This window comes from Gossypium raimondii, chromosome 10 (genome assembly GCF_025698545.1).
Source record: "Gossypium raimondii isolate GPD5lz chromosome 10, ASM2569854v1, whole genome shotgun sequence".
NCBI classification, from domain to species: Eukaryota; Viridiplantae; Streptophyta; class Magnoliopsida; order Malvales; family Malvaceae; genus Gossypium; species Gossypium raimondii.
In genome coordinates this window covers 53,918,857-53,938,863 of record NC_068574.1, presented here as the reverse complement: position 1 = coordinate 53,938,863, position 20,007 = coordinate 53,918,857, and the positions used below count along the sequence as shown (strand labels likewise).

At 35.4% G+C, this 20,007-nt stretch overlaps 4 protein-coding genes across 5 annotated transcripts; 3 read left to right on the top strand and 1 right to left on the bottom strand.

Moving 5' to 3' along the window:
• Positions 1-777: 777 nt before the first annotated feature.
• Positions 778-2,835, top strand: LOC105776384 (copper transport protein ATX1). The gene is made up of 3 exons (XM_012599003.2): positions 778-968; positions 1,847-1,922; positions 2,526-2,835. The coding sequence occupies exons 1-3, from the start codon at positions 960-962 to the stop codon at positions 2,687-2,689; spliced, it is 249 nt and encodes an 82-aa protein (XP_012454457.1). The 5' UTR covers positions 778-959; the 3' UTR covers positions 2,690-2,835.
• Positions 2,836-3,264: 429 nt separating this feature from the next.
• LOC105776382 (uncharacterized) lies at positions 3,265-6,983 on the top strand. The gene is made up of 3 exons (XM_012598998.2): positions 3,265-5,634; positions 6,313-6,424; positions 6,567-6,983. The coding sequence occupies exons 1-3, from the start codon at positions 4,198-4,200 to the stop codon at positions 6,821-6,823; spliced, it is 1,806 nt and encodes a 601-aa protein (XP_012454452.1). The 5' UTR covers positions 3,265-4,197; the 3' UTR covers positions 6,824-6,983.
• Positions 6,984-8,591: 1,608 nt separating this feature from the next.
• LOC105776383 (40S ribosomal protein S15a-1) lies at positions 8,592-10,510 on the top strand. 2 transcript variants are annotated; one of them, XM_012599000.2, is made up of 4 exons: positions 8,592-8,732; positions 9,658-9,811; positions 9,885-10,045; positions 10,132-10,510. In XM_012599000.2, exons 2-4 carry the CDS (start codon positions 9,679-9,681, stop codon positions 10,228-10,230), a joined length of 393 nt encoding a protein of 130 aa, XP_012454454.1. In that variant the 5' UTR covers positions 8,592-8,732; positions 9,658-9,678; the 3' UTR covers positions 10,231-10,510. The 2 variants fall into 2 exon arrangements, with proteins under 2 accessions (XP_012454454.1, XP_012454456.1); XM_012599002.2 differs by having other exon boundaries at positions 8,594-8,732; positions 9,661-9,811.
• Positions 10,511-13,729: 3,219 nt separating this feature from the next.
• Positions 13,730-19,633, bottom strand: LOC105776863 (uncharacterized). The gene is made up of 5 exons (XM_012599803.2): positions 19,152-19,633; positions 16,445-17,153; positions 15,377-15,746; positions 14,211-14,568; positions 13,730-14,109 (listed from the first exon to the last, which is right to left on the bottom strand). The coding sequence occupies exons 1-4, from the start codon at positions 19,393-19,395 to the stop codon at positions 14,518-14,520; spliced, it is 1,374 nt and encodes a 457-aa protein (XP_012455257.1). The 5' UTR covers positions 19,396-19,633; the 3' UTR covers positions 13,730-14,109; positions 14,211-14,517.
• Positions 19,634-20,007: the final 374 nt, after the last annotated feature.

Genomic DNA, 20,007 nt, shown 5'->3' with positions numbered 1-20,007 from the left:
ATGTTAATTTATATTTTACAAGATCATATATTATGATTTGAGTAAATTCATATAAGAATATTAATTATTAAGAATTTTATTAAATTATATATTTTAATTATAATATATTTAATAATTATTATGTTTAAATACGATTAAAATATTTATTATTGATAATAATAATCTTAAGCAAATTTAAATAAAATAACAATATTTAATATAAATTTCGCTAATAACAATACTTATATATTAATTATTAACAATATTTATTATATATTAAATAACAATAACAATATTTAATAATTTACCAAAATAAATTTCATTAATTATTAAGAATTTTATTAAATTATATATTTTAATTAAAATATATTTAATAATAATTATGTTTAAATATGATTAAAATATTTATTATTAATAATAATAATCTTATTAAAATTTAAATAACAATAACAATAATCATTTACCAAAACAAATTTATGCTAAGGATATTCTAGTCATTTTAGTTTTTTCCATTATGCTATTACATCTCTATTCCATTCAACCAAACACAAGATTACTATTACGCCTCTATTCCATTACATTCAATGGAACAGTTGATTTGCTATTACACCTCTAATCCAATACACCTCTAATCCAATACAGCGAACCAAACGCAATCTAAGTTTATATTTTATTTATTTATTTTTAAATAATTATTAAAATATTTAAAAATTTTAAATTTTATAATTTTTTGAAGTTAGAAAATGTACAACGACTAAAGCAAAAAAAAAAAAAAAGTAGTAGAAAATGGTTGGAACAGCTGGTGGTTTGAGCTTTGAACATCACGCTACGTTGAATATGGAAGAAATGGTCCACCGCCCTCCAATGGTTCTTCTATAAATTTCTACCCTTTCCATATTCGCTTCTTCATACCTTATTCTCAACAATTATCTTCTTCTCCTTTTCTCTCCCGCTCTTTGAATTTCCAAACTTAAAAAGCTATGTCTCAGGTAACTTTTCTTTTTCTTTTTTGTTTTTTCTTATTCAAATTATCTCATGTTTCTTTTCGTTCCTTTTGGCTGAATTTTTCGAAATCTGTAATTGGTTTTCTGTATGTTGGGAGAATTTTATCCTTGCTTTCTGGTTTCTGGGTCTTTATCTGTTTGATTTTTGGATTGAAAATAGAAGAGGAAAGACTAAAACTTTAGGCCGTCTTTTGGGGTTCTCCCTAATTCAAGTTCCGATCGTTATATCAAATTTTGATAGATTTGGTATTTTTGGGGTTTCAAGGGTTTTGGGAGAAAATAAGGTAAGCTATTGCGTTTAGAAATCTCTAAATGGTGGTAATTAGTATCTGTTAGCTTTGTTCATTGAATTAGGGCTTTCTTTCTGGTTTAGGGTTGAGTTGACCTTCTATTGATGTGTACAGGGAATTTTGTTTAGATAAAATTATAAAATTTTGGAGAACCAAAGTTAAATTTCTTTTTGTTAAAAAGGGCTAAAAATGTAAGTTTTCCATGTAATCTAATACTAAAAAAGCTTAATTAAATGTTTTGATTTTTTAGAGGGGGCTAAAAAGAAAATTTCCCATTTAGCCAATGGGACCAAGGCCCTGCCTACCCTTTGCTAAGCCCCTGGCGGAGTGGGTGGTTTTTGTGGAAATTCTGCTTGTGTTGGTTGAACGACCACATTCTTATGAACACTTAGCCAAAAGAGGGAAAGAATATAAGTGGTCATGGTTGGCTTCCATAATCCATATCAATTTTCAAAAACATCTAATCATATGTTTTGGCCTGGTTTTGTTTGGTTCATGGTCGTTGAACACAGCTTTGTAAGGTTCCCTTTCCGATAATGTTATAAACTGTGTATTGTTTTTGGTTGATTGCAGACTGTTGTTCTCAAGGTTGGTATGTCATGTGAGGGCTGCGTTGGAGCCGTGAAGAGAGTTTTGGGGAAAATGCAAGGTGTGTTGTAGATCTTGCTTTTGTTTAACGTCTTGTTCGTTTCTGCTGATCATAATGTGAAATCAATTTCAACAACTGTTGCTGCCGTGGTTTTCCACTGGTCTCCCTGAGAATTACTTCCTAGGCAAGCATATTATGTCGGACTAGAGGAGCCGGTTAATTTAAGATCCGATTGTTTTGCAGAAAAGTGGCTTTTGAATTTGTTTTCTTGCATTCTTCATCACAAATAATAGTTTGGTCCCAAAAAACTTACCCATTTTTTTGAAAATGCCTTGTACCCTTGAAAAGCGTTGCATTTTCCGAAAGATTGATCCTACCAACCTGTTCTTGAAGCAAAACAGAAAAGAACTGATCTCTTATGTACTTATAGGGACCGATTCCTAAGAATTGAAGCTAGAGACTGATCTCTCAAGTGTACGGATTGACCCTTTTTATAGTAGAAAACTATAATATTTATACCCCCGTTTATTTAGTAGATTTGTGAAGGATTAGCTTCTTTCTTGCATTCAGGTGGGAAATTCTTCTCTCAAAGCAGACATGCATAGTTACACATATATTGGCTGAAGAATTAGAATCATAATAATGACTAATATTCATATTCAGGTGTGGAATCATATGAAGTAGATTTGAAGGAGCAGAAAGTGACTGTGAAGGGCAACGTCCAACCCGATGCGGTTCTACAAACTGTGTCAAAGACCGGAAAGAAGACTACCTTCTGGGAAGGAGAAGCTCCGGCAGAAGCCAAGACAAAGCCGGCCACGGCTTAAAATGTCTTAAGCCCTTATTGATTGATTGATTGGTGTGCTTATAACATTTCAAACTATCCTATTCCTATGGACTGTAGAATTCTTGGATGATTGTGATTTACTTCCTGTGTTGGTAACTAAAAATGGAAGATGATTTTCTTATGATATTTCCCTACTTTTTAAACAAACAAAGTCCGTGTGAGTTATCAGGGTGAAATAGATGGTGGATTTTAAAGAACTATTGGCTGAAAATTCCACTTGATATTTTGTTTGTCCGTAGACGGTAATGGAATTGAATGGTCTTCAAAACTTGATACATACTATAATCAGACAACAATTCAGGAAAACGACATACATTGTCCATAAATTTTATTTATTATTTTATCTAATTTAACTGTAAAGAAATAATAATAATAATAAAATTAAGAATATAAATATTATGAAAAAATATATTTCACGTATTTCTGTTGATGGATTTAAGCTAGCTACTTCTGGTCATACACTTTACGAGGCTTTTCAGTTTTAGTGTTAAATCAATGGCAGATGTTGAGAATTCCCATATTATTATTAACTTCCCGTTTTGCCCTCGACTTGCTGCTGTGCCAGAACCCTTCCGCATCCTACCACACCCAAGGCTCTTTTAGTCGTTTCACATCACTCAACCCGAAGCGAATTATCCCTTTAATACCAGTAGATAAAAAATAAAGAAAAAGAGAAAAGTAGAGGGCTAAAAACGGCCCAGTCATTGAATCCACCCAATAATCTCAACCGTCCATTTCATAATATCAAGGGTTCCCATCACTCGGCAAATTAATTTCCATTTCCAAATTATTCTTTTTCCCCTTTGGACACTCTAGATTTTCCCTCTTCAGTGGTTTTTTTTATCATTTCATCATAAACCCTAGCAGCCTCCATCTCTCTCTTCTAAAAAAAAAGACAAGATTTACGTGAAACTCCATAACTCTCTCTTCCCTCTTTCTCTCTCTTCAATTTTTAGTGAGAGAGACTATTTTTTTAAGTTTTTCCCTTTTTCTCTTCAAAGATCTTTGGTTTTTTTTCTTTTGTCTAATTTATGGGTTTTTTTTTTATTTTTTATCTGGAGTTGAACGATCTCTGTTAGTATGGTATTGTTAGTCACTCACTACTCTGTTGTAGCTATCTTTTACTAGTTTCCTTCTTTCGTAAGAAAAAAGAAAGCTTTTTTTTCCTTGTAGCTGAGTCAAAACGATCTGAGTTTCCCCGAGTTGTCGATTTGTTTTTTCTTTTCTTTTTTTGTGTGTGAACTAGTTGAGTTATGGGTATGGGTCCGTTTCGTAAATGGGGGGTCATCTGTTGGCTGAATATGTGTTAACGTTCTGTTGGGTTTCACGAGGTGGTTGGTGGAGTGGGGGCTTTTTCGGGGTTGGTTTTTGTTTTTTTTCGGGACTCGTCTGAGTCGAGTCGGTTACTGAGTCAACACGTGGAGTTGGTGTAGGAAAAGATCGTCCGAGAAGTTCGGTTACAAGCAGAAGCAGCAGCACTGGACGGCGATGCCTTCGGTGGGGATGAAACGGACCACAAGGGTTTGCAGGATGAAGAGCTCGGAAGCCCGGGTTCTTCGTTCCGGGCGGCAACTCCGGCCTGATTCCGGCGAAGTGAAGCCCAAGAGGCGCAGTAACGATGGCGTTGAATTCAACAACTCGGTGAAAAAAAACCCAAAGAGTGAAGTAAATAAATCCTCTGTCGCCGAGCTAAATGGGAAGCCTAAAAGATTAGGCCACGAAGAGATTCCAAAGAAACGGGCCAAGAAAATGAAAGCTGAAGCTCTAAACAATGGCACCGCTGTAGATAAGATGTTTGGGATTGTTTATACTAGAAAAAAGAAGAGAAATGGGGTCCAAAAGTGCCTTCTTTCTGAAAATTCAGAGTCAAAGACTACAATCAAGTCCACTGCACTTGAAATCGATAAAGTCAGCTGCAAAATTGTTTCGAGTCCATGTTTTAAAGCTTCGAAGTCAGTTCGAAGCAGTATTCAGAAGAGGAGGAGTTCGCTTAGGAGAATGAGGGCTAGAAACACTTTCTCTAATGGAGCTCTCATGTCTGATTTGATTACTAGTAGGAGAAATGGGATTCCTTTTTCCTCAGTAGTTTCGAAAAACAAGCTTAGGAGTTCAACCCGCAACGGTTCAGCGTCGAGCTTAAGCGACATGAGCTCTTCGGTATCAGATTTAGTGCCCAAGGTAGAACCGGATTCATCGCAATGCTCTGCCAATGTATTGATCATCGAACCAGATAGATGTTACAGGGAAGAAGGAGCAGTTGCGTCTTTAGAGCTCTCTCCATCAAAAGAATGGCTTGTTGTAATTAAAACAAAAAGGTCAAACAAGTATTCTCTCAAGGCAGATAAATTTATGAGGCCAAGCTCAGTCAACCGTTTCACTCGTGCTGTAATTTGGCCTGGGGATGATAACTGGAAGCTCGAGTTCCCGAACCGTCAAGACTGGGTTGTTTTCAAGGATCTTTACAAGGAATGTTGTGAGCGCAATGTGCCTGCTTCAGTTTGTAGGGTGATCCCTGTGCCTGGTGTTCGTGAAGTTTCAGGGTATGCAGGTAAACCCAGTGTGCAGTTTCGAAGACCGGATTCATATATCTCTATTGATGGTGACGAGGTATCAAGAGCCTTGGCAAAGAGGATTGCAAACTATGACATGGATTTAGAAGATGAGGAGTGGTTAAAGAAGTTCAATTATGAGTTTTTTCGTGGAAATGGGCATCTCCAGCATCTATCGGAGGATTGTTTCGAGTTGATGATTGATGCTTTTGAGAAGGCCTATTTTTGTAGTCCAGATGATCACTCAAATGATATATCTGCTGCTGCTGCTCATTTGTGTGTTGATCTGGGTATTAAAGGAGTGGTGGAAGCTGTTCATGCTTACTGGTTGAAAAAAAAGGAGCAAAGACGGTCACCATTGCTTAGAGTCTTCCAGGTAATCTTTATGGAGAATTTTTCTATGGACATAAATATAATTGTAGATTCATTTGGGAAACTGAACTATCCTTCGATGTATCATATCATCATTGTACTACACTGTCATTTTGTAAATGAACAAAATTCTAGCTTGTGTCCCTAGTATGTGTATTTGTTTGTTGAAATTTTCAGGGAAGTTTAGGATGGAAAAGTGCACTTCTTTTGAAAGGGTTTATTGTCCTATTTCTTGTTCTGATTCCCACAATTTGTCATGCAATGAGTTCATAGAATTGTATCTTATTGGTCAAATGATCTTTTGCTACAACAGTTGCATGCAATGATGCCATACTATATTGACACAATTTAGAGGGAAAAAATAACAGATTGTGAATCAACCATATTGCAGATAGGATTAATACAAAGCACCCAAATATTCTTTCTCTGAACTTTGTTTTATATTCTGTTTTCTATTTGTCGAGAATTTGGAATTTCTGTTCTGCTGCAATGGGAAGATATCGTTTTAGTGATTGGGAACGAAGTATTGTCATCAACTTATCATGCTATATACCTTTTTGTTCCCTGGCATATCTTGAAATTTGAAATATGCATCCCTTCCGTCATTACTGTTCAGTCCCCTACCTCTTCTTTCTGGTGTTTTGGTAGATATATGATCAAAATGAATGTTGGATTGTAACAGGGTCATCAGGTCAAGAAGGCTCCCGTAGTTCCACAGCCTCTTCTACGTAAAAGGAGGTCATTTAAGCGTCAAGCTAGCCATGGGAGAGGCAAGCTACCGAGTTTGTTGCAGGGTACATTATATTCTCTGACCATATCAGCCATGCTCAACTATACAGGCTCTGTTCTGATTTTAATGTGTGAATGGTTTTTCATGTTTTGTGTGAATGTTTAAGTGTTAATAGAACCTTGTTTCATGTTTTGTGATATGTGCAGCCATGGCAGCCCAACATGATGCAGTGGAAGAAGAGATTGTGATGGTTAGAGTCGAAGAAGCTAGAGGTGCAGCAACCAGAGCGGTTGAATCGGCCATCCTGAAACGCGAACAGGCACAGATGCTACTTCAAAATGCGGATATGGCTACATACAAAGCCGTGATGGCACTTAGAATTGCTGAAGCCGCTAGCATTGGTGAATCCTCAGAAGGTGCAGTTGGTGAACTTTTTGTGGATGAGGTGCCGGTAATCAGCTAATGGTTGATTTTGGCATCATCGGGAGGACAAGAGTAGTGTAATAATGTAAAGGTTTTCTTAATTGAATTGGAATGTACATTGTGTATTATTATAACTTGATATCATACCCAAAAAAGAAAATTTTCGCCCAGATCTGAAAAAGGCGAGGAATTACAGGAAATTTTGAGCCCTCTGGTATGATCATACTACTCTTTGGGGTTTGAACTAAGTTATTCTTAATTTCTTAAAATATAATATTGATTTTAATTTAGGTTTGATTGACTTCATATCATGACGTCCTTCCGGATTTCTTGGTGGCCAAGTTTATAAATGATAAATGTTTCTCTTTTTTAAATATTAGAATTTTAAAAAAATTGTTAAATTAAGCCGTATTTATGGGGAAAAATACCATTAAAGGTCTGTTTTTTTTTTAAATTTATTGAAATGGGCTCGATATTTTGTTTTTTACCTGAATAGGTCTTTTTTCCTGAAAACGAGTCCCCGTCAGCGCGATGTCAGGGGACGTGTCAACAAAATGCATCCCTAGGGGCGCGCTTTGCTTACGTGGACACAAAGCGTGCTTACGAGGACGCACTTTGTTGCCACGTAAGCAAAACACGCCCCCAGGGACGTGTTTTGCTGCCACGTGGCGCGCCCCTAGGGATGAGTTTTTGCCGTTTCTCCCACGTTAGGTTTTGGAGGATGCTTTATCAGAAGAATTTCTAAAATCGTGTCCATGTGAACGCGCTTTTGCTACAATAGGTTCTGAAAAAATAATTTCGAGTTGACGTTTCTGAGCGAATAGTATAAAAACGCTTCAAGTAGGATGCTTTATCAGTTTCGGGTCCAACTTGCATCCCCAGCCTACGGTCGCCACGTGCCAAAAACCCGCTTCCCGCAGGTAATTCTCTACCAACGGTGATGGAGGACCATGCATATTCCGGATATAGCATTCTAATATCCGATCTACTGACTTTTATAACAAATAATAAATTAATAATTATCTAAAAATACATAAATAAAAAAATCTTAAATAATATTTAAAAAATAAATTTAACACTTACCATTTTCATTTGTTCGACGAATATGTGCTGGTTATCAAGACGAATCAATTCTCTGGCCATTACTAAGTTCGTACAAATTTTTACGATTTAAAAAATTTTTAAAAAATTAATTTTTTTTTAAAATAATTAAAAATAGTGATTTAAGAGAAATTTAAGAGAAAATTGAGAGCAAATTAAAATTAAATATGGATTTGAGAGAAATTTGGAAGGAAATTGAGAGGAAATTGAGAAAATAATTGAGAGAGGATTAATTTGTGAAAAAAATGAAAGGGTGGGGGGTTTTATAGTTTTTTTTACCGTTGGGGGGGCAACGGTAAAAAAAATGACCGTTGCACTGTTCACACACGGGGAAAACGCGTCCTCAGGGACGCGCTACGTGGCAGCAAAACGCGTCCCTGGGGGCGCGCTTTGCTAACACGTCCCTGGGGGCGCGCTTTGCTAACACGTCCCCTGATATCACACTGATGGGGACACATTTTCGGGGAAAAGGCCCATTCCGGTAAATAATAAAATACTGGGTCCATTTCGGTAAATTAAAAAAAAGTTTTTTTTTTAGTATTTTGCCCGTATTTATTCCTCGAATTCAATTTTAATTACTACATTTATTTTCATATCAATATCATTAATATTATTAATAATCTTAAAAAATTAAATTAAATCAAAATTATATATACACCCTAAAACAGTAGAATTTAGTGCTATATTTTGGGCCTTTGTATATCAAAGGCCGACGTAAATCCCAAGCCCATAAAACTGAAAATTCAATTTAAAGCCGAAAACCTAGCACTCAGCCGACCTCTCTGCCATTTTCATTGGGCACACTCTTTCAAACTAACCCAAACGCGGCCGCCGGGTTTTGTTTTCAGGTAATCGGCACTTTCACACTCTTTTCTTTCCATGATTTAAGATCTTGGGCCTGTTTTTTATCCTCTTGAGTATCAGTTCTGTCATGGAATATAGATAGCAAGATCTATTTTACCTATTCGATTAGGGTTTAGATCTTACTTATCTTCGTTCTTTTTACGTCATTAATGTTTCAATCCTTTTACATAATATGAAACTGAAAGGATTTTGGGTTCTCTGGGCAAGTTAAGAATCTATTGTCTCGTCTGGTACAAAGTTTTTGGTGCCCTTAACCTATTTTACTTCGCTTGTTTCTAATACGACGTAAGCTTAGATTAGAAGTTGGGTTTATTGGTTGGAACTAGACCCGTCAAACTTTCAACTGAGCGACTCGGGTTGGTATTGGGTCGGGTTTTAAAATTCTCGGTTTATTTTGGGTCGATCGTTTTAGGTTTAGGTAGTTTTGGGTTTCAAGATTCTCGGGATTTTGGGTCCGGTGAGGTCAATGTGGGTTCTGTTCACTTCAGGATAGGGTCATTTCTGTTTACTTAGGTGAGTTTGGATGGGCATTACGTTTACCTGCGTTTAGTGTAAAAACAATGGTGGCGGTGAGATTAGATACTGTAGCGTGAGACAAAAAGTAAGCTAAACGTACCGCACCGCACCCAATCGCTCATCCAAACTCACCCTTAGTCAGATCATTTCAAGTTGGGTCGTGTTGGTTTAGGGTTATTGCCTATTTTCCTCCACTTGCCTCTATCACTGTGTAAGCTCGGATTAGAAGATGGTTTGTTGGTTCTTCATTTGAATAAGATATTGGATCACTGGAAATACTGTTGTTATTATAGGAGAATGATGTTTAGAAGAATGATATGTTCAAGTTGTTTTACTGAGTTTCTAAAGACTAAAAGAAACTATAAATAATTGCTTAATTTGATGCAAAATCAGCAGCAGCTTGTATTTAGAAGGATGGTGAGGGTCAGCGTTTTGAACGATGCACTGAAGAGCATGTACAATGCAGAAAAGAGGGGCAAACGGCAGGTCATGATCAGGCCATCCTCTAAAGTGATCATCAAGTTCCTTTTGGTCATGCAGAAGCACGGTTTGTTTCAACATTCAATCTAATCTCTACCCTTATATTTGTTCCATCGATATGCTAACATTGGGATTTGCAGGTTACATTGGAGAGTTTGAGTACGTTGATGATCACAGATCTGGTAAAATTGTAGTTGAACTGAACGGAAGGCTGAACAAGTGCGGGGTGATCAGTCCTCGCTTCGACGTAGGAGTGAAGGAGATCGAGGGTTGGACTGCCAGGCTGCTTCCATCAAGACAGGTTAGCCGGAAAACTGAACTTCATAATTTTATGCTTTCATAAGATTGTTTTACCCTATTCTACTGAGTTGTATAATGGATTTGCAGTTTGGGTACATAGTGCTGACAACATCAGCTGGAATAATGGACCATGAAGAAGCCAGAAGAAAGAATGTAGGTGGGAAAGTACTTGGGTTCTTCTATTGAGGGGATTTCATTAGAATTAAAACTTTTATGAATTATGTTTTTTTCCTTTAAACCTCTTAGTTAGCAATGCCTATTTTCTAAATTTTGGTACTCATCTATATGTATTTTGCTTATGATGTTTGGAGATTTTGAATTGCTGAATATTCATCCTAATATGAGACTCCAATAGCAATAGCATTAGCATTGCTCTTTTCCCCCAAAAAAATCCCCCTTTTTTCTTATAATAATATGAGACTCCAGTTGTTTCAAAGCATACAAGGCACAGTTTCAAGTACTAAAAGGAGTCGTTAAGAGTATAAGCTCGTGGGTTTTCGTTAACGATTGTCCTTGTGATAGTCGTAGTGGTTTCAATGCATTGAATTGAAGATAATACTTAAGACAGACTGTTTTAACTAAACTTAATAATGCCTTTGAGATGCCTGACAAGTTCAGAATCCCGAGGAAGGTTCATGAGAATGCTCTAAAACATCCCCGCCAAAGAAAAAAGAGAAACAAAGAATTAACGAAAAATGAAGTTAAATGATAGGAATATAGTGAGAGAGAAGCTGAAAAGGATTATAGAGTCCAGAACATGGTATTGGTGGGTTGGTCTTGAAGCTGTTCGACGGAATTACTAGGAGGGATTTGGGGCCGTAATGATGAACAATAAGAGAAAACAGAGCATTCCCAATCGCTACCGAGAGTGACTGACAGTTTTCAAAGCCGCAACACTTGGAGGATTCATAGGAGATGAAGCCAGCCATCGCTGGAGAAGCAGAAAGAGAGGAAGTTGGAGAAGATTCAAGCGGTGAAGATGGCGGTTGACGGCAGAGAAACGATTGGAGAAGCATAATTGTCAGAGAGATCTTGGAGGCTGATGTTGGAAAAGAAGACGCCGATGGTGGTGGTTTCAACTGAAGAAGGATGGTGATGAAGAAAAAACCCCGAAGCTAAGTGTTTAAATTTTGTTGGTTTTGGTTTAAAAACTAAAGCTGACATGGAAATTTAAATATTAGATTTAATTTTTTTAGAAATCCATGTCAGATTTTTCTCTGTCCTGGAGTGATCAAAATGATCGAAATATATAATGTAGGTGCTTAAATTGTAAGCTTCTTTATTTGGGTGCCTAAAATGAATTTTTTTTTTTTTATAATTTGGTGAATATTTATGTAGTTTACCCTAAAAATCTATAAGCCATTAAAATTATTTTAAAAGTATAAAATTAAAAATATATTTTTAAATTTTTTAAAAATAAATTAATTGCTAATATAGCATACGCCTAGATTGTCATGCCAACAAAGTTAATAGCTGTTAATTTTTCTATCCATTTTGAGGTAATTTGACAAACAATATAAGTTTAAGGGCTAAAAGAGATAAAATATTAAATGGAAGGCTTTTTTTTGTAAAATTAGAGGACTACATAAATCATTATACTTAATAATTATCAACCTCAAATAAAAATTTATTATATTGGTAATTTTTTGTTGTGCGAAACAAAATGATAATTCAACTACTAAAGTGAAAAATATTTGTTTTATGTAAAAAATTCAACATTAACTATAGTTTAAGTTTTGCATTTAGTTCATGTACTATGTATAAGTTGTAGATTTAGTCATTTTAGTCCATATACTTTATGAGTTTTAAAATCAAACTTGATCAAACCTTAACTATTAAATTTATTAAGTTTTATATTTTAATACTTGATGTGGCAAACATATTATCACATATATAATGTCATGCCAACTTGTTATTTTCACATATTACTCACAAAAAATCAATTATGAATTTAAAGAACGTTGATTGCGTCAAGACTGAAATTTTATAATTAAAAATGCAAGACTTTAGGCATAGTACAATACTAATAGCAAAATTTAATCGGTCAAGTATTGAAATTTCAATATTTGAAATATACAATAACTAAAACTGACCATTTTGAAAATTAAAAGGATTAAAAGTAACCAAATTAAAATATATAGACTAAATTCACTAATAGAATTTGATCTTAAATATAGACAATAATTTAGATCGGTATGTACAAATATCATATTTAGTAAAAAATACATGCATGACAAATATAATTATATTGACAAACTTAATGATTTAATTATCAAAATGTTAATTGTACAAAATGATGAAAATGTATAAAGCTTTTACACTGCGTAAATTTTCTCTTATTATTTTGGGTTTCATTTGAACTCTTATGATAAAATACGTTTTGGACAATGTGTAACATTTATAATCTCTATATTTTATAAAGATTAAGATAGAATATTCTCTTTGGTTTTGTGGTTAAACTAAACCTCTCTAGTCCTTTTAGCTCAACTGGAAATCCTTTACGGTTCACTTATGCTATATTTGGTAGGAGTATTATTTTTTACGCATAGTTTAATATAAATGAATTTTAATGAATAACTTTTTGCTACTCACATTAATTGTTTTGGAAAAGAAAAAAGAATTTTTTTGTTTATTTTGAAGAAGTTTTATATTTTATAAGAAATTCTTCAAATTTGTACAAACTATTTATGTTTAACTATTCTCGGATTATTAAAATTCCTCACTAAAAGCTGGTCCATGTTACACAACTACAGCAAAACAAAGATTTCCCAAGGACCAGTAAAGGCAACAATTTCAAAATAAGATCCTATGGGAAATATGGAAAAAAAAGGATCTTGAAAGGTTAGGTCCTCCTCCGACGTGGATGAACCTTGGCATGCCCAACACCCTTTCGCTTTCTTCACAAAATATACTTGCAGCAATTCAAGGGTTTAAAAACATTAGGAAAGTACCCAAGAATACATCTACTTTCTTCCAATAATGGACTAAAATAAAGGATTAATATGTGCATTTGTCCAAATATATTGGTGCTTGATTTTGTATTTTCCTCACATATATTACCCTTAATTTGTTAACAATATTAATCTTTTAAAGCTTAATATACAATTTGCCCCCTGAACTGGTCTAAAAAATTTATACTTCTTAAAATTGGTTTAGATTTTAAAATGATGTTTTATTTTTTAAAATTAATATATGCCACATGGTATACTAAGAAGTTACAACGTGTCACTATAAGAAATACCACATTAGCACAAACTAACAATGTTAATATCAAAGTACCAATCTAATGATAGAATACAAGTTCAAGTACCAACTAGAAAAAAATAATACGTATAACACCACCAGCAAAACCTACTCCATGCTATAAACCAAACAAATTTCTTTTTAAAGAAAACCTCATCCATGTTCAATTACTACTACAAAGAGTTGTAAGGACAGACAACTGGTCAAATTGAAGTTAAGATATGTTAGCGTGGAACCACACAACTTTGTCATTAGTTTTTCTTTTCCGTTGTTAAGAGCAGGGAACATTGACCCACTGCTCCATCCATTGTTGGCGGCAGCAAAGAACAAATAGCATGTAATTTTGAGATCTATTTTCTACTGAATAATCTAAACAAAGGAATTTAACTTCAAAATTTTATACTTATCGTCCAAAGTTGTAAAGAGTATTTAAGCTGTAGAATATTTAATGGGCACAGTTGATGGTATTAAGTCAAAAGCCAGAAAGCCATTTCACAAGCTGCTGCCAAATTGTGCTCTCAAACAGAGCAACATATAGCATTCTGTCATACACAAGAAGCCAATCATTGCTTGTGCAGCTAAATATCCAGAAAACAAAAGTGTGTATGCAAGTAAATCAATAGACTAGCTGAGATGGTAATCAAAAGGTTCAAAATACACCTGGGTCAAATAGTAATATGGTACATAATGTGGTCCACTTTATTATTCCAGTAAAGGCATATTATTTCACGGCAAAACGCTTTTACCCATAGGCAATAGGACACAAGCAATTTGTCGACTCCGAAACAAGATCTTCCCATTTCTCTTTGGCTCCTCGTATAGCTGTAAGGTAAAAACATACTTTTATATGGATCAATAACCTACAAAAGAAAATAAATGCTGTGCCTAATATCATGTTTGCTTTGGAGTATGGTGAGAAATACCTTCATCATTGATGACTGATTACATTCTTAGCTCCTGTATTTTTCATCATCATCATCAACGGCAGTGAATATGCCCAAACCAAATGAGCTTCTCCAACACTCCAACCTTCACCAGAGTTATAGAAGCTCCAACATAAACCGACTGCGGGGGAGTGGATCGATCCATGTATCCTTCATTATTATGGTCCAGTTCACCCCGGTCCTCTATGCCTGCACTCCTGCCAGTTTACATAACTCGAGACTGCATTGCTTCATCACATTTCAAATCATTGTTTCACTGGCAGGGTGCAGGCATGGCCCAAGCCCCTCACTGGGGCCGGGCTAATCCAAAACTAGCATCAGGCTGATGTTGATGAGGCTGTATAATTCAATGATTCAAATACCAAAATCAGAACTGCAAACTAATGAGACAAACTTTGTTTTCAATTTTTGTCCCTTCCTATCCCTCCCGCCCACCTTTTTCCAAGACATAATGCAAGAAACCAGTCCACCCAAATAAATACAAGCCCCCCTAGTTTGAGAATTACAACTTAACTTTTGTGCATCTAACTACAACTATATTCTCTGTAAAAACCTATACTGCATATTTACATTTTAAAAAGTTAACAATTTAAAGTCGGGACAACTATTTCATTTCACTAATGTGTAAATTCTGTTTTTAATCGAAAACAAGTCTTACTCATTCCCCTTCTCTTTCATGTGCTTCTAATCTTCACTGCTTTTTCAATGGTGCTCTTGCTGTCTCCAAAACTGATTGTTATATGCAGGGATTTGTGGCATCTTCGAGCCAGAGTAGCAAAAGAAACCTAGGGATAGATCTAATTACCCCATAATATCTGATACACCCTCAAATACATAACGCCAATTCCTCTAGACATAATTAAAGAAAGCATCTGGCTTATGATAGACTTTACCGTGATTGTAAATTCTACATAGACTGACCTATTGCCTATCCTAAGTTATTCAACTTTCAAGATCCAAATTAAAAATAGTGGACGAAACAATGTTCACTGCATATGCTGCAAGTGATGATGAAAAACTGAATGTCGCTTGAACCCCTTAAAATGAAGGGTTAACTAACAAATAGCGACTAAAAATATGCATCAGAACGAACCAAAGGGGTGTATTTACTGACATTGGTAATGAGAGTTGTGAAGTTGCTATACCTGCGAAAAAGGCTGGTGAACATGCTCATGAGGGTGGATAAAAGGCATTCCAGGACGCTGAAGAGGATACTGAGAAGAATGCAGATATATGGCAGATGTGGAGCGTGCTCCAACATGATTTGGATTAAAAGGAGGCATCATTGTTTCAGGATGACCATAACTGATTCCTGTAGCAGTTGGTGGAGCCACCCAGGGCCCAGGTATATGTTGTGGGAGAGGCCGAGGTTGGTGTTCAGTAGCTATTTGAGGCCGATGAGTGGATCCAAGTTGTGGAAATTCGGTGTTGTAGTTAATTGCAGGGGTGTACATAGGTTGCATTGTGTATGGACCACTATTGAACCCAAAACCAGGATCAAATCTTTGCATGTACCTGAAGAAAAACAATCACTACATAAAATTGTCTCATGAAGGAAAAAAGGGCTTTGCAATACCTAAGTAGCATATACAACAAGAAGTAGAAAGGAAATACAAATGAAATAGGTCAATCCAGCATTGATCTTAGCAGCATGTGAATTTAAATGTATATTTGATATCATTAAGATTTTTATCCAAATCTCACTTTTTCTCCCTCAATTTGAGATAGAACAAAATATTCCCACCATGCAAGACAACAGAAAACAAAAACCGCAGATCTTTTTATTGTTAGAAACCTTATTAAGGGTCCTAAATTATCAGTAGCTCTATCAAACTTGCTATTCATAAATAAAATGGTATCAGAAAAATATAAGGATGCTAATGTTTTGAAATGGAACATATAAAGAGAATTTATAAAAGGATAGAGGAAAAAAAGAAGATATTTAAAGAATAAAGATTGGCAATAACAAGATTAGATCAGACAGAACAAAAGATATAAATGGGGACTCATCAATCAAGACTCATTCACTCATAATTCAAAAGTAAAGAAAAATTGTTCTAAAGCCTTGTTCTATGAGAGCAAAACTCCCTCTCAAGTTACAATATAACTTTCAATATTAACTTCAATAAATCCTGCTAAGTTTGAAACCCCTGCAATAAATCAGAAAACATAATACCCTGCAGGAAACAAAATACTTAAACAGAGGGATATACCTATCATAGTTCCTGTCATAATCAGGGTCCTTGCGGTCAGTCTCGCGATCCCGAAAGATGGCCACCCTATTATGTGGTTTGCTCCTACCAATTGGCTCCTTCTCTGTCCTACTTCTAGCCGACCTACTACTACTTGAAGAGTATTCAATCAAACCACTACCAGAATTTACATCAGCAACCACTGAAACAGATTTCTCTTCCATATTTGGCATCCTTGAGGAACCATAGTAGTTAACATCCTGCAACCTTGGTTCACTTGGTGGTTTTCCACCAGAACCACTGCTAGAACTACTAGAGTTAAATATTCTTGCTCGAGCTCGGTTATACTCCTCTTTTCTTTCTTCCACACTTTTGGAGCTGTTTGACTTCATAGAATTTGAATTTGAATTGCTTACAAGCTGAGACCTTTTCTGTGGCCTCTGTTTAATTGCCACCTTAACAACACCAGGGTCTTCTGATGGTAAATTTACAGGGATGTCAGCCAGTCGTATACGAGGAAGCCTACATTCAGAAGTCTTGCAGACAATGATTCTAGAACCAGAACCATCCGGTAAATTATTGTCTAATAAAACCATCGACTGCAATGAATAATGCTGTGCGATACGATGCGCAGCCAACCTTAAATATGATGTAGGCAGCTGCTGGAACTCAAATTGCTGCTGATTAGGATCACGGATAAATTTTTCAACATCTTGTTCCATCCTCAGGACTGAACAAAAGAAATTAAGAATTCTCAGTTCACAAGTAGAGAAAAGCACTCTTGCTCAAATATTGAAACAGACAGCACACTCATTCTTCAAAGATACTATAGCAGTCAAAAGATTAAGTGCCAGAATATGATGCTTTAAAATAAAAAGAATGAAAGCCACAGCTGTAAAGAAAGACTATATTTTCCTCTTAAAAGAATGAATCAAAAAATGATAATAATCAAGTTCACAAGTGAATATTAAAATCAAAAGGGCATACTTTTTAATGCTAGAAAAAGCACATAAAAGAAACCAAAAAGCTTCCTTTGCAAGAAGGCATGTAGCAGATTCGATGAAGAACTTAAAGCTTATCAAGGAATGAATAGCTAAAGTATCAATGTGATATTAACTACCTAGTAAAGGAGTCATTCTTACTTAAAAGTCACTATACTGGTTATCATCCCCAATCAATCATATTCAAACTTTAGACTCTTTTCTTTCCCCCCAAAAAAAAGACTTCAGACACTTTCTCGCATCATGCAGCCCTAACATATCTCTCTTGTTAGCCAACCTAAAAGTCCCTATATGGAAGTTAAAAAGATAAAACTTGCGGAAGGCTTCAGCAAGAGAAGCTTTTAAAGGATGCTTTTCTAGAATCCTTGCTCATGAAAATGTACTTTTGAAACAAATAGTACCAGGCAGCTCAAAAGAAATCATTGAAGGCTGCAGTAATAAGACAATTTTTAGCAGATTTTAGTTATTAATTTTACAATTTTTACCCTTTCTGGCAATTCAGATTTACCGAATCCCAAGAGAAGTATTTAATGGAGTTAGATTTATCAACAAGAATCTAGTCTTTCAAAAAAAAAATGGCTTTTCCTTCCAGAGAAGGTATATGATCAAACTGGCCTTACCAACTGAAGCAAAAGCTGTGTATTTTTGAACAAAAGTGGGAAACGAACTAAAATAATTTCCCCTCAACTATACAGAAGGAATATTTAGCAAATAATCTATAAAGATGTGTATTTTTGAACAAAAGTGGGAAACGAACTAAAATAATTTCCCCTCAACTATACAGAAGGAATATTTAGCAAATAATCTATAAAGCCTTGATTTCAAGATGATGTTCATCACTTCCAACTCTCAGTTTTAATTAATTAAAACAAATTCCAGATAAAAAAAAGAAACAACTGCATAACAAAGCCCAGAAGTCATGGAACTCTCGTAGACTTATGACTCTTATTCCAGCAATGCGTTAGAAACCTTATTCATCTTTTTTCGCATCAGAATAGTGAACTAGCTTTGCATCCTAATTTTCTTTTTTGATGATCCAATTTCAAATATGATCCACTTTCAACTTGTGCTATCAACGCATTCTTTATTACCCCTCCAAATGCATTCTTAAATAGCCAAATTTTGAAAGGCAGACAATTTATTTGTGCTACTATAAAATGCTAAGAATCTTCTAAGAGACCCTTCATCATATCTTTGTTACCTGACTAAGTTCACGAGCTTCATTCTAGTCATTGGAACATAATGAGTTATGCAAGGGTCACCAGCGATGTTAGCATATCAAATTCACTATTACAATTTAACAACCTTAGCATATCAAATGTACAAATTCAAAGTTAAGTACTCATTTGTAATCGAACATTACAAATAAAGCCTGATTAGAATGTTGCAATTTAGGATATTAATTATTAAATACCGCATATGCACCAACGACATGATTAGTTCCAAGAAGAATTCAATACCCAATTTTATCTTTCAATCAAAGGTGTTCAGAAGCTACTAGGATAAGGTCCAGTGAAGAAACACACTGGTTAAACATAGGGAGAGAAAACAACAAAAGATAAAAGAAGGGTTAACAAACAGCTTGAATGTCCAATAATCCTATTATCTACCATTCTTGTTCCAAACAGAAATCCCTAAATCCAAGAACCCTAATGAATTTTCTGCAAACAGAAAGAGAGAGAGAGAGAGAGAGAGAGAGAGAGAGAGAGAGAGAGAGAGAGACTTACTGGAAAGGCGCTCACGGGGGTTTTGAATTGCCTCGCGGAGAAACTGATCAACCTCGTTAATGGCATCCTCCGAAACCACCTTCTCGTCCGGAGAACCAGAAGCAGAAGCTGAAGAAGTAGCATCGGGAAATTCCGGCTTGGATTCCTTGTTAGAAGAGAGCATCAAGCGGCTCATTGTAGCGTCCAAATCGGCCACCTCCCACGAGTCCGGCGCCCCGAGATCCTCCACCACAGAGCCTTCCATGGTGGGAAAAAAAAAAGAATAGCGGAAGTTGCTTTTTGCGGGGGCTATACCAATCGAAAGAAGGGGGGGAAATAGGAGCTAGGGTTTGAGGAGAGGAGAATCTAAAAGGGAGAGAGGGAAGCAAAAAAGGAGAGTAAATTTCATGAGAAATTAATGATTCGATAGGGTTAGGGTTTGGAGATTTTGGGATTGGGAAAAAGTCGGAGAGAAGGACGGAACCGATGCCATATATCCCAATTATTACTTCTATATTTATATAATAAATAATTATTTATTATTCCTTTATTATTATGGTGGACAATAATAATAAAAAGAGGAAGAGGGGATAGGGGATAGGGTTTGGAATTTTATTACTGTGACTTTGATTTGATAGGTTACGCGTGAAACATTGTGTCCCACCGCACGGACCAATATCTGCGCTTTAAGTTTTAATTGGAAATATATTTCTAAGGTTAGTCCCTGTACTTGTATAAATTTTGATATTTGGTCCCTGTACATTAAAAGTTAAAAATTCAATCATTTTACTTTTTCAATTTAAAAATACTTGTCCAATCATTTATGTCGTCAGTAGTTTCTGTCAAATTTTATCAATTTAACATGTTTATTTTCGAT